Source organism: Sinocyclocheilus anshuiensis, unplaced genomic scaffold, assembly GCF_001515605.1.
Source record: "Sinocyclocheilus anshuiensis isolate Anshui unplaced genomic scaffold, SAMN03320099.WGS_v1.1 scaffold1082, whole genome shotgun sequence".
Taxonomy (NCBI): domain Eukaryota; kingdom Metazoa; phylum Chordata; class Actinopteri; order Cypriniformes; family Cyprinidae; genus Sinocyclocheilus; species Sinocyclocheilus anshuiensis.
Window position 1 is genome coordinate 587,446 of NW_015542379.1, and position 15,483 is coordinate 602,928.

General features: G+C 35.9%; 1 protein-coding gene across 3 annotated transcripts in view; it reads right to left on the bottom strand.

The window, feature by feature from the left end:
- Positions 1–8,308: 8,308 nt before the first annotated feature.
- Positions 8,309–15,483, bottom strand: part of insyn1 (inhibitory synaptic factor 1) — an 87,980-nt gene continuing 80,805 nt past the window's right edge. For 2 of the 3 annotated variants that reach the window (XM_016491530.1, XM_016491529.1), the window contains one exon: positions 8,440–9,174. In XM_016491530.1, the coding sequence (XP_016347016.1) occupies positions 8,440–9,174 (735 nt within the window). Of the gene's footprint in view, positions 9,175–15,483 lie in introns of all 3 variants that reach the window. The other variant, XM_016491531.1, reaches the window with a different exon arrangement.

Below are 15,483 nucleotides of genomic sequence, written 5' to 3' on the forward strand. Positions count from 1 at the left end.
CCTGATTTCTCTCAACATGGGGACAGGAGAGCTTTCAATCAATAAATGGGAAAAAATTTAACTGGCGTTACTTACTTTAAAATGTAACAAATATTTTCTTGTAAATTAAAAAGTAATGCGTTACTTTACTACACTGAACAGAATTATAAACGCAACACTTTTGTTTTTGCCCCCATTTTTCATGAGCTGAACTCAAAGATCAAAAGGCCTTCGTTACCCCCAACACTGATAACCATAATCAATAATCTTTTGAAATATGAATACATGTGGGCAAAACCTGCTTAGTTCACCTAGTGATGCAAAATGACGCACCAGACCAGGCAAAGAAAAACTGCAGAATGATTTGAGCAACTAACACATTGAAGTAATGCGAACTTGATCAGCTTGAAAATGATTTGCTCCCGTGGTCCTGAAAATTCCCCTCCGGAAGCGTGTGGGTGGATCTCGCTGATTAAACAAATTCATCGTATGGTCCAGCTCATAATTAACCCTGCGCCGGCGTTCAGCGCTCTTCATTATCCCAGCCTGCTCTTTTAGTCAGATACCAGAAAAAAATGAAAAATCCTCACAGCCCGCTTCACATACCCACAATGTGTGTGTATTTACAATCAAAAACCGCAGCTCTGAAGTGTTCTGGGCTACAATGAACAGTTTTAATTACATTCTGTTTATCTTATTGTGCTCCAAGTGCTCCATCCGTCCGTATTGAGATTCATATACAGTATGTGTATCTTGTATAGCAGATGTTTCTGTCTGTTCTCTTCATCCGTGTTTTTCATTACAGGCATTTCAGTCTGTGTTTAGCTCTCATTTAAACTGTCAGCACAAATGTGCCCTGCTGACCCGTACCTGTGATTGCCACTGAAGTGCTGACAAGCCGACAACCTCGTACACTCTTAAAAGAAAAATAATAACGTCGTGTTTTTCTTTCGACCTCATTGTGCTCTGTCAGAAAAGTGGTTGCTAGACACATCAAGCGTGAGGTTTTTCCAAACAAACAGTGTTTCTATTCAGACTCTGCACTACAAGTGACCTCAATTCCCACAGGCTTAAAGCACTTTATGAAATGACTTGGTTAATGCATTTACCGTCTTTTTATATCTTTGCAGCCAAAACATGTACATTTGAGGTATGAAGATTACCAGCTTACCTGAGCTTGTCTTTCGGTCACATTAGACATTTATCTATTTTTAAGCAATCATAAAATCACTTGAACATTTAAGTGGCACTGCATTTGACCTTGTGTTTTTTTTTTCCGGATAAGCGATACGTTGTCGTAAACTGTCAATTATTATTTTTCATAGAAATGTCTGATTAACCAGTTGTCAATTTATTAATTTTTCATTCACATTTTTAAAAACAATTTGATGCCACGCACCACTATTATGATTTTCACACATTATAATTTTATAAGTATGATGCAAGTTGCATTTAATGCTACACATTCTTGCTTTGCTCAAGCACCAAGATTCATTCAACTTGAATGATCAAGCTGATTTTCACTTGCATCATCCTCATTCTCTGCATGCATGATAGAGTAGAATAAAAATACATTATTTATGGAGTATTTCTGATATGATTTTCATATCAATACTCAATTATTTATTGAGTATTTTTATGCTTTTTTATGCACACAAGACTAGAACAGCTAAGATGCCTTTAAAATTAAACCAGTAATGTTTTATTGTTGCATCATGCAGAAACTGCATGCATATTCCAGTTCCTATTGAGCAAAAGCATCAACGAGCTTTAATATCTGAATATTTGGTAAAGCTGGACAACGTGAGATAAAGATCCATACAATATTTTACATTATGTAAAATATGCAGTCATTACCAAAAATATATATCCAATTATGGAAATTGTAATAAATATTTGCTAATAAAATTGTATACTGAGATCTTACTTTGTCCTGACAGATGTCTGACATTTTTATTATTGAATTATCTAAATATTTCAATGAACATTTCCAAGCTGATGCAGATTTTGAGAATGTTTGCATATTGTACTGCAAAAATGTATTCATATGTAACTTATATTACATCTTATGTTTATACTTACTATGGATTTAAACCTGTAAACATGTGAAAAAAATGATTGCTTATCACATAAAAAGGCTAAAGTTTTATATAATCCATTACAAAATATATGTTTTGTCCTGTTTAAATGTGATTTTTATGCATAGTAACTCAGACGTTAGCTCAGACGTCAGTGCTGTCTTTTTAGTCGACTTCACTGGATCATCAAACAAAACATCACACATGAATAGAAATCACACCAGCCACTGTGGAGAGAGAGCATATTAGAGAGGTTGAGGGAAGAGAACAAGTTTGTTCAGGTTGCAGCATGAAGTAAATGACAGAGATGAAACAAATCAAGTCTTGAGTAGCTTCCTCGAGTGTGAGCCAGTCCTCAGTAATCAGTGCAACGGTATCCAGCTCTTCCTCATGGACCCTGAACATACGACTGTCTTCCATCTGCTACTGCACTGCGTGCCGTGATTGCTGGGGTTTTGAGATGTGGCTTGTGTTTCAAGAAAAAGCATACAAATGAGCACAAAAGTGAGGAATGATTTTTGGTCACAAGATGATGGGTGAAGATTAGGATTATGTCAAAAAACAAGATCAGACCCCTTAAATATGCATGTTCAGTGATTGGATCACAATCAGATTTTTTTGTGATCAGATCACACTCAAACCGCGTTTATGTTGTCCATATAAAACTACACACGCAATATATAATGCAGAGGTTGTGCTACAAGTCATTATCATTTGGTGTAAATTTACTGCCATGCTTTATTTTTTATCTGTCATTAAAATATTGTAACACATAGTCATTTTAATTTAGAGTTTTTTATCCAGTAAAAGCTCTTTTAGTGTAATTGCACAAACATCCAGTGTCTCTGCTGTCAAATCTTGACTGATTTTTATCAAGTAAGCGTCAGAATAACTGCAGTAATATCTCTAGATGAACACTTACTTGATTCTCCATCAATCATGTTTTAGAGTCTCAAATCTGATCCTCAGGATCTTTTGAGGAGCGTTTGTTTCCAGAAGCTTTACTTTCACTGTTCCTCAGCGGAGGAATGATCTTCACAAGCCTCCAGAACATCTCACATCTTCTGAGGAGCCTTTATTTCTTCAGCTCTCAATCACTGCATTATATGTTTGGAGCATTTCAATCTCATCTAAGACATATTATTGGATATATATAGAGTGACTGATATTTAGATAATTTTATGCCGTTATCTGCTTTACTGTTATAACGATTTCATTGATTTACATTACAACATTTCACCATAGAAATATCAGCATCTGCACTAGTTTTACTCAGTTTGAGTCTCAATAAAATTGAGCTGTTTTCTCCTCCACATTCTCACTGAATCACACTCTATGAGCCATAAAAGTCTGATGATAAAATAAGATACAACATATACAACACATATGCAAAAGTTGATTGTCTCAAAGGTTCAATAAACTGTTCCATTTCCCATTGGACATTATTTAATGACTATTATTTCAGGTTTTACAGGGTTAAGCAGGGAATGCAACAGACAACTTATAACTTATTTTTAACCCATCCAAATGACAGAAAGTGTTTCTAAAACCCAGTAAATGACCAAAAAGGTTTAGTTGTGGCAGACCTGTGTCCAGATCCAGAGCTCATGTGGATGTCAGCTGAGGTTTTTCCCCTGACGTGCCCAGAAATAAACACTTTAAGACAAAAGTCTTAACAGTAATGAAACGTCACTGCTCTGTTCAGGTACAAAGTAATGATGGCCTGGAGGCGATGTGAGATGCTGTCTGCTAGTAGTTAAAAACATTTGCCACCCTCTCAGACTGAAGGCTTATTAGTTCCCGTCTCTTGGACCGCAGTCTCCAATAGGACTTTATCAGCAAATCCACTTCATTATCCTCTTTAATTGGCTAAATAATCCCCCTCGCTCCCACCACACTTGTTTGTTGGTGGGCAGACCGGCGCTGTATGGCTGACTGGAGAAGATCTAATATAAACTTGTCACACTTTTACACACGCAATAATTGATCCTTGATAAAGGATACAGACTGTCATGCATCTCATACATCATACAGCCTGTTTTAACTCAAACTCATCCTTGTGTTTCACTTCAGAAAGCAGAGCTTTGTAGTCAAATCAGCTCTGCGCCGAATCGCTTCAATTACCAAACCAAGCTCGTTCATTTAAAGACAAATCTGTCGATGCCGATCTGATCACCTAATGGCATGTTAGTAAAACAGAGCAAGCTTCACTCGGTGTTTTAGCCCTTACTGGCTGTGAAGGTGCTGCTCTTGGTCTGTTTTTCTGGTGATAGATGGCTTTTCTTGCAGCCGCTGCTTTGCTTGTTTATGCTAATGCGTCTGATGACCTGTTGGTCTTCAATCTAACTGAAAGAAATGGCAGCTGGAGCAGCGGGGTGTGATCCTTTGATTGTTATTCAATGCATCCTTCACCACAAAGCCTCGCCAACATTAAACACACGAGATGAATGGAAATGTGAGCAAAACGTCGGGTTCAGTTTGCCAGCATGAGCGCATTGCTGACACCATTGCTGGATGATTGTCTTAATTGTCTCGACTGCAATCCAATAAACTGATTCTTTAGTCCCAAATCCACCAAAATACCTTGGTTAACACAAATTGAACACATGTAGATCACATTTTTTAAATGTTAGTCTCTTTTGCTCACCGAGGCTGCATTAATTTGATCAAAAATACAGTAAAAACAGTAATAAATGTGAAATATTTTTTACGATTTAAAACAGCTGTTTTCTATGTGAATATCTGTTAAACTGTAATTTATTTCTGAGATCAAAGCTGGATTTTCAGCATCATTACTCCAGTCTTAAGTGTCACATGATCTTCAGAAATCATTCTAATATGCTGATTTGCTGCTCAAGAAACATTTCTGATTATTATCAATGTTGGAAACAGCTGTGCTGCTCAATATTTTTTTGTGGAAACCGTGATGCATTTTATTTTTCGGGATTCACGGATGAATAGAAAGTTCAAAAGAACATAATTTATTTGAAATATAAATATTTTGTAACATTATAAATTGCTGGATGAAGGACCATCACCTTCAACTCAACCTTGCCAAGACAGAACTGCTTGTGGTTCCAGCAAACCCATCGTTTCACCACAATTACACAATCCAGTTAGGCACATCAACCATAACTCCTTCAAAAACAGCCAGGAATCTTGGAGTTATGATTGATGATCAGCTATCTTTCTCAGGCCACATTGCTAAAACTGCCCGGTCCTGCATATTTGCTTTATTCAACATCAAGAAGATCAGGTCCTTTCTTTCAGAACATGCTTCACAACTCCTTGTTCAAGCTCTTGTTCTGTCAAGGCTGGACTATTGCAATGCTCTCTTGCCAGGTCTTCCAGCAACTTCTATCAAACCTCTACAATTAATCCAGAACGCGGCAGCAAGATTAATCTTTAATGAGCCGAAAATAATGCACGTCACACCTCTGTTCATCAATTTGCACTGGCTACCAGTAGCTGCTCACATTAAATTCAAAGCATTGATGTTTGCCTACAAAACCACCACTGGCTCTGCACCCCTTTACATAAATTCATTACTTCAGAGTTATGTGCCTCTAGAAGCTTGCGTTCTGCAAGTGAACAGCGCTTTATTGTTCATCCCAAAGAGACACAAAATCACTTTCAAGGACTTTTACATTAACTGTTCCCTCCTGGTGGAATAACCTGCCCAACCCAATCCAAGCAGCTGAGTCCTTAACCATCTTCAAGAATCGGCTAAAAACACATCTCTTCCATCTTTACTTGATCCTCTAACTCTAGCACTCTCTATTTTAATTCTATTTATAAAAATAAAAAAAAACTAACACTAGCTTCTCTAATCTTTTCGTATTCTATCTATTTGTTTTTAATTTTATTTATTATTATTTTATTTATAAAAAAAAAAAAACTTTCTACGTGTGCTCTGTTAAGCTAACTGTGACTTGTTATAGCACTTGCGTATCATTGCTCTTTTGTTGATTTTGATTGCTTCTGTTGTCCTCCTTTGTAAGTCGCGTTGGATAAAAGCATCTGCTAAAATTATTATTGTTTTTTTTCTAAATGTAATTTAAATTTAAATTTTATTTAACATGTATTAATTTCAGAGTTTACTGCCAAGTTACTGTTGTTTTATAGGCCTGCTAATCAGTGTATTGGCATTTGATGGAAGCTTGTGGTACCATGGTAAATTTCTGTACAAGACATTTATAATAATGTTTTAAGATGTAGAAATAGCTGAGCAATTCCTGTGAGATTGTGAGTTTTAGATACTGGTTTTTATTAATTATTGCAAACTGTGGAATAGCAGGTATCTTAATAATGTCTCGTTTGCAGAAATCTTCCTTTGGTGACCCGTTTTTAGGTGTCACAGAGGGACATTTGAGCATGATAGCCTATAACACATCCTCTTGAGTTTACACTGAACGTCATCCATCAGCGTGCTTGATTTGAATCCACAGTCTGACCTAATGACCCACCATCAGATTTCTCAAGATAAACGTCTCGTCTGGTCATTCAGGATCTATCGGTCTGACCGTCTCGGCTCCCGCGGGAGAGGAATCTGAGTTAATGATTATGCCGAGGGGGTAATTAAGAACAATCTGTCTTCAAACACTCATTTTGCTGGGCACTTTGCCCTTCATTTGCCTTTCCATTTTCTCTAATGTATAATTTCGCTCTCTTTTCTGCGTTCCTCCCACTCACAGGATTGTTTCTGTGCTGTGGAGTAAATACCACGAGCTCTAGCAGAGAGGCAGGTTTTTGTTTAAGACCCTCAAAGGCGCGAGACGAGGACTCAGCACGGGAGCCCCTCGCTGAGGATCGATCCGCTGCACTATTGGCAACATCCCTTTGAATAAAACACAGCACTATTGAGTTCACAATCCCCACTGGGCCCAAGAATAGGGAGACATAACCTTTCGCATCTCAGCTTTGTGCACCGAGATTCAAGTCGTCACCCCCAATGACCTCGACCTCCCCGCCGAGAGGAGAGAGGCAAGAGAAGCAGTGTAAATGTCAGAGAGGAAAGCAGACACTTCAAAATACATCTTTTTATCCCGTCCCTCATTCCACCCAACCAAAGGCTCTGAACTGAGGGTGCAATCCTCAAATACTCGGAAAAATCAAAGCAGATTTACCTGACTCCCTCATGTAGAGACTAAGATTGTGTAATGTTTCTGAAATAAGTCTCTTTCTGCTCACCACGGCTGTGTTTATTTGATGACAAAACAGTAAAAATTTTGAAATATTATTACAATTTAAAATAGCTGTTTTCTATGTGAATATCTGTTAAACTGTAATTTATTTCTGTGATGCGCAAGCTGTATTTTCAGCATCATTACTCCAGTCTTCAGTGTCACATGATCTTCAGAAATTATTCTAATATGCTGATTATTAGAAACATTTCTGATTATTATCAATGTTGAAAACAGCTGTGCTGCTTCCAAGGTTGTTAAAGTTAATGTTCAGTTAAACGTTAACTGAAATAAATAAATAAATAAATAAATAAATAAACATTTGTTTTATTTCAGCTAATTGCTGGAATAAAAACAACATTTCTCATTTTCAGTTAGTTTAACTTGATGCACTAAAATAATGATAAATGATTCAAAATATTATAGTATCTCAATGATACTAAAGTCATACTGGCTTCTTCATATTTTTTATGCAATGATACAATTTTTTTTTATATTTTATTTATTTTTTAAGGATTATTTGATGAATAGAAAGATTCATTCATCCATCCATCCATCCATCCATCCCAAACTTTTAAATGGTAGTGTATCATTGTTTCTACAATAAAAAAACAAATAAAAAAACAAAATAAAATAAAATAAAAATAATTGCAAAAAAAAAAAAAGGAAAAAAAAAATCAACTTTGCATCACAGGAATAAATTACATTTTAAAATATATTACAATTGAAAACAGTTATTTTAAATGTTAGTAATATTTTGCAAGATATTATTGGTTGTACTGTATTTTTGAGCAAATATACGCAGCCTTGTTGAGCAGAAGAGACTTCTTTTAGAAACAAAACTCATTAGTGTTGGTCTTGTCTTGTGCGCAAAACAGCATTTGAACCTTTCCTAACTTCAGCAGTTTTCATATGAACACTTTAAAGACCTCGATATCAATAAAGCCTAAACAGAATAACGCTGAAAGGAAACCAAGCTCTGATAATATATGAAAGGACGAGAAAATCTCTTCTGAATGTGTGCAAGAGTCATAAAATGACTTTGGCAAGTCTTGAAATTTTCCCATATATAATTTATTTAGTAATTCATTTTTTTTTTTAAATCTATTATCTATGTATTTAATATTAAATAGTATACAGTTCTTTGTAATCCTGTCTCAGTCCGTTGGTGTTTTGTTTATGTAAATTCGGCTGTTCTCTCAGAGGTCCTTGTTTTTCTGTTTGGCGGGGACGTAGGGCAGTACAGTCTGAGTGCTCTTATCCGAAACCGTCTGTGTGCTGCTGTTCCGTAGCAGTTTTTTGGGATTGAGAAGACCTTTCCTGGGTAAAGTGTGAGAGCCCATCCCTGGCATCTTCACAGGAGAGGGCCCCGCAGACGCCGTTTCTCGACAGTTATAGACACCCGGCGGGTGTTCAGCGGGCGAACAGGCCAGAGGACTGGGCTCGCTGTCTGTGTCTGGGGTCCCACAGTCCCCTTTATCGTCCTCCTTGGCGCCACCATCCTCCTCCTCGTCTTCATCGTCGTCGCAGCACAAAGCGTGGTAGAGGATCTTGTCGCTAAAGCGCACGCGTTCTCTGGTTTTCTGGCTGTGCGTGGAGCTGGATGCCTCCTCGCTGGAGGAGTCCGGGGTGATGATTAGGGGTCCGTTGGGGATGGGGAGGCCCCCGTTCATCTGTGAGTAGACGCTGGCGGTGGACGATGACGGCCTCCCCTGGCCCTCATCCGTCTCCTCTCGCTGTGCTTTCCGGTTGGAGGCCTCTAGGAAGTTGCAGAAGTCCCAGCCGTCGGAGAGCATGTCTTGGCTGAGGAAGTCCAGTCTGAAAGCCTCACCCAAGCCACGCTCGCTGCTCGACGTGCTGCTCGCCGTCGCCACCGTCCAGTCGTCGGGCTCCAGGTCGAAATCTGATGTGAGTTTGTCGATCTGACCCACCACCTGCATCGGAGAAAGAGAGAGAGAGAGTGATGCAATAATCAGTTTGCGTTCCTCGATCATCAAAGATGCATTAGCATCACCTTGCAGGTCAGTTTAATTTTACTTTGGTCAACTCAGGAGAAACCAAGCAGAGCGCTGCAATGATCCTAGGATCATAATTCATTTTATTAAACTGTTTGGACAAAAATGGAATTGAGTTTAGAACCTTTTGACTTGAAGGTTGTCCAACATGATATTCGAAGCGAGTGTCAATATATGAAATTAATTAACTACAATTATTTTTGTGATTCCCAGCATGGGCTTTTATGACTCACTCAGCGATATATTAAAAGTTGGATAGATGCAGCATATCAAATTTATCTGCATGCACTCAAAAAAAAAAAGAAAAAGTACTTTATTTTTCTTTTTCATGTTTTTACACTCATTTTTTAAGTAGTGCTGTCAAACAATTAATCACATCCAAAATGAAAGTTTTTGTTTACATAATATATGTGTGTACTGTGCATATTTATTATGTATATAAACACACATGTATTTATTTTCAAAATATATACTGTATGTATTTACATGTATACATTTATATTCACATAATTTATGTTATATATATATAAATTATAAATATATTTAATATACAAACATAACATCTTTCTGATAAGCTACTACTAAATATTGTATAAACTTAATTTTCCGTAAAGTTGCTTTGCAACGATTTGTATCGTGACAAGCGCTATACAAATAAACTTGAATTGAATTGAATTATATATACATATGTGTGTGTGTGTGTGTGTGTGTGTTTATACATGCATAATAAATATACACAGTACACACACATATATTATGTAAACAAAAATATTTTTTTGGATGCGATTAATCGTTTGATAGCACTACTTTTAACTAATATTAAGTATGTAATTAAGTCAAATCTATGTAAAATGAACAAAGAGTATAAGTAAATTGAACTCGGCCAGTTAGAGTTGTTGAGGTTACTCATCTGAAGTTTACTCTGCAATACTCAAATACATTTTACTCAGTCTTTGTTTGTAAATTGTACCTAAACAGTGTAGCGATAGCAAGCTAGCTTTGAAAGCATAAGATCCCACCCTCCCTGCAAATCACTCTCCAAAGCCACGCCTCCTGCAAACACATACAGCAGAGCAGAGGATAACCAGCGTCAACGCTGTCAGATTAGCTCGTCTCATTCACCGCTGAGAAAACATTACAGTACAAAGCACATAATATTACAATAATAGCGCCTCAGACCAAGGAATACGACTGGACATTCTATGGTCCTACGCCTTCCACAGATGATATAGATATATTTAGACCACTTAGTGATTGCTATCGGGATGTGAAGAGACTTTCAACCAGCATAACAAAACATGTTTTTGAACCAAATCACCTGCCCTGCAATTAAAGCGTGGGTTTCTCTTGAATAAACAAGACTTTTAAATAAACAAGACAGCAGATAGCCTGTTACGCTTTGTAAAACAACATGTCTATAATATCTTTAATGAGATACGCAACCGAACACAGAGACCTCAAGACTTAGTACACAATACACACTGACAGTGGATAGTTTTCAAGTATGAATGGATCCTTTTGAGTAGAAAATGAATTCCAGATATTACAAAATAGCCAGTTACTCTCTCTCTCTCTCTCTCTCTCTCTCTCTCTCTCTCTCTCTTTTTTTTAAATAGCACAGGCAAAACGGTGTTTAAAAACCTTCCAGGAAATTGTGTCCATTTATAAGGCCTAAGATAAAATTCTGACCAATACAGACAAGGCAATATTTATTTTCATGTTATGGATGCTAACGATAAATGGTATTAAAACTGATATTAAAACTCAACACTATTTTGTTTAACAAAGCCTAAATAGATCACACAAATACAAGTGAGTTTACTCATAACACTATTTAGAGATTACCAGTATGAAAAAAATGGATATTAATTTGGAAATTTTCTAAAGATTATAATATTATGCTTTGTGTTTTTAAATATGAACTTTAAGTGAATATTAGATGATGGTAAATATAAAATTGTTATATAAACACAGGGTAAATGAGGATGCACAATACGTATCCAATAACGGCTGATTATAAATCAGATATGGGACAAAATAATTATAACTCAATAACATCGACCCTTAAGCAATAGGGTGCTGATATGCATGCTAAAATTGTGTTTTTAAAGAACAATAAATGTGCCAACTACCCAAATACACTGTACATGTCTTTCCCAGCATGAGACCAATGTTGTTTTTCCAGCTTTTAGTGTTGTTAAGATCTGAATAAAGGCATTTGTGTGGCCTTGAGAAAAACTCAAGTCACCTTTATTTCTAAAGCACTTTATACAACAGACTGTTTCAAAACAACTTCACAGTGGGGAAAAAATTCAGTGATGCAAACAGAAGTCAATTCTGCTGTGCAGCAGCTCTAAAAAGACAACAGTAAACAGACACTTTTCAATTGAAATCAGTTCATTGTTGATTCAAATAACAAGGAAGGAATAATAAGGAAATGAGGAGTAATTATCTAAATGTTCTTCAGACCTGCGTAACATGGAGTCTTGGTTTAGGTGTGTTTTTACTGTCACTTTGTGGCATAAACACAGAAGCATCAGATGAATATGCCCTGCTGGCATGAGGGATTTAACATCTAATTCATTTATCCAGCACAATGACTCCAAAGGAGCAATTAGGAGCTCTAAATCCCTGATTACACCGCAGCCAAAGCCAGAGGAGGGCCTGTGTTTCTGTGATCCGCTCGCTGATTTAACAGATGACTTGCCTGAGACACTTTTTCTCATCTCTAGCTGTAATCACTGACTGAACGTGTGCTACTCTATTTAAGCATGCGTTGCGAACACTGGTTGTTGAGTTTGCTCTGGCGCTTATTGGATACGACTGCTTGACTTCATTCATTTAATGCATGCTATTTATCAGGTAGAATTCATTTGTTCTGACTTGACCTACTGTACCTTGCATTGTTTGAAGATGTTTTGCCACCCACATTAACAATCAGTGGCACTATATCGTCAAATGGCAAATATGATGTTCTGGATGAATGAAACCCCTCAAAAAACCTCTTTAGCAAGAGATGTCAAATGCATTAAAAAGCTAAATTAGCTCAGAAATAACAAAGGGCAATTGGGTTTTAATTGAGTGACAGGTTATTACTGATGCCAGCCAGTAGCTGACCTACTCTGTCTGTCATTGTCCAATCAAATCACAGAACTACAAACCATGCAATTTAATGTATATAAAGACGTTTTTATAAAACCACAACTGTTTTCAACATTGATAATAATCAGAAATGTTTCAGCAAATCAGCATATTAGAATGATTTCTGAAGGATCGCGTGACACTGAAGACTAGGGGTGGGACGATAAATCGATTCGTGGATCAATTCTGTGATTTTCTGAATGCATCGCGATTCTGAGCTTAATTTTTTTAACAGTAGATGGCGCTCTAGGCAAGTTTTTAACCTCAGTTTAAAGGTTTAAGTTTTTAAACGCTTGTGTGTTCGGCTGAGTAATGCAAGTAGTTAAATGTACTTATGATGCGAGATTAATGTAAACAGCCTACTGTGAACACTCTTGAAATTCGCTTCAAGTATAATAATGCATTCGCGATGCATTCAGAAAATCGCATAATTGAGCCACAACAATTTATTGTCCCACTCCTAATGAAGACTGGAGTAATGATGCTGGAAGTTCAGCTTTTATCATAGGAATACATTAGACAGATATTCGCATTGTAATAATATTGTAATAATATTTCACAAATTTTACTGTATTTTTAAATGCAGTCTTCACTAAAAAAAAATATATATATATTTTATTTCTTAGTATTTTTGCCTTGTTTTCCAGTATAAATATGCAAAGACTGTTTAATCTAGATATATTTACTTGAGAAGCAAAATTACTTAAGTCATTGATATTAAGTCTTGTTTTCTGAAATATTTTTTTCAACATTTTTTTTGTTTTTGCTTGTTTTCCCTTTGAATCAAGATTATTTTTCTTACCCCACTGGCAGATATTTTTGTTGCTTGTTTCAAGCGACTTCTTTGAAACACACACACACACACACACACACACACACACACACACAAAAAATATTCTTAAAAAAAAAACAAAAAAACGAATGAAATATATTATTATATATACCTTGTCTGTTTTATTTATTTTCGTTGGCGTTTGATATCCCATGACAAACTGTCTTTGACTTTGTTCTCAGGAACGCCACACATTATTACAGCTTGTGTATATTCTGTGTATATTTAATGAGTTATTTTGTTTTACAACTGTTTTAATTTGCCTATTGTTGGTATAGTGTTGTCAAGCACTTTGGTCAACTCCGGCTGTTTTTAAACTGTGCTATATAAATAAAATTGTATTGTATTGTATTGTATATACTGTACTTTCTCCAAGTATTATCTTCCCTCCTCGGTTTTGAGTCTCTGCACCTAATTTCTAGGAAATAATGCAGTTGTCACTGTCTGAGCAGTGGACTTTCTGTAACTTCTGCTATTAGGTGTATGTGCGCTGAATGAAGGCTAGAGAAGCTCAATGACACACGCTGAGGTGCTGAGAATGGCAGATGAATTGCTGGCCCAAGGGCGGATGAGATAGCTTTGTTTACTAGATTATTCGTCCCGCAAAAGCAGGATTTAATTCAATCAGTGTTTTCCGGATAGTCTGGCACCGTTAGACACATTTCGCAAACCCCTGTCATCCAAGAGAGGAGCGTAATTTTATAAATATTAGGTCCGTTATGCCATTTTTAATATTAATTGGAACTGCACCACATCCTCACAGGAACAAGTGCACTGTCAGAAGAACTTATTTCCAATTCCAAATGAAAGGTGAAGTGTGTAATTTCAGAGCCACCGGAGGCACTAGACGTACGCTCTTAAAATATAGAGAAGAACCTTTCAGTGATCAGTGCTTAAAATAACCATTTTTGTCTTAGTTTGAAGAACATGTTAAAAATCTCAAGAAACTTTTTCCACTATAAATAATGTTTTCTGCAATGGAAAGACTCCATGGATGTTAAAGGTTCTTTATAATACCATCAGTGACAATAAAGAACATTTATTTCTTAGAGTGTACATGCAAGAAATTGGGCCAACAAACATGCACTGTAAAAAAAAAAAAAAAGAATACATAAATAAACAAATAAACCCTGCTGCACAAAAGCAGTCTTAAGTCGCTGGGGTATATTTGTAGCAATAGCCAACAATAAATTGTATGAGTCAAAATTATAGATTTTTCTTTTATGCCAAAAATCATTAGGATATTAAGTAAAGATCATGTTCCATGAAGATATTTTGTAAATGTCCTACCGTAAATATATCAAAACTTAATTTGTGATTAGTAATATGCATTGCTAAGAACTTCATTTGAACAACTTTAAAGATGATTTTCTCAATATTTAGATTTTTTTGCACCCTCAGATTCCAGATTTTCAAATAGTTGTATCTCAGCCAAATATTGCTCTATCCTAACAAACCATACATTAATGGAAAGCTGATTTATTCAGCTTTCTTATGATTTATACATATCAATTTTGGAAAAAAAAATATCCTTACGACTGGTTTTGTGGTCCAGGGTCACAAACAAACAAACAAACAAACAAATAAATAAATACATAAATAAATGAATATTGTGATAACTTCTAAATTAAGTGATTTAAAATGGTATTTAAACTATAAGTAACTTTTATAGGTTAGATCAAGTCAAAATAAATTTTCAAGATGTACACAATTAGTGTTTCTTTGGAAATGCAATCGGTTACAGATTACAGTTACACTACTCATTTTAAACAGGGTAACCTATGTCGATTACGTTATTAAATTACTTTTTTTTGTATTTATTACTTTTCTAAATTTCTAACAAATGTTTACAATATTTTCAAACATGTAAAGCAGGCAGGGTTTACCTTACAGTAGCACACAACACTGATTACGTTCAGACTTTCAAAATCATTCATCACTTGAATTAAGATTATAATAATTTAATTATAAAGGACAGCTGCCAGAAAATCAGACTTTATCACCTCTTAGTAATTTGAGATCGTTCTGGGGTTAAATACAGATTCACAATCATAACAAGAAATAGTAAACAAGATGTTATCAGATGTAACCCTTGTAATCATTAACATTTTTATAAGTAACTAATTTAATTACACATTTTTCTCAGCAAGTGTAACAGATTACAGTTATATTTATTTTGTAAATAAATTGCGTAACACCGTTACATGTAACTAGTTACTCCCCAACACTGCAATAAGTAACATGCAATATATATA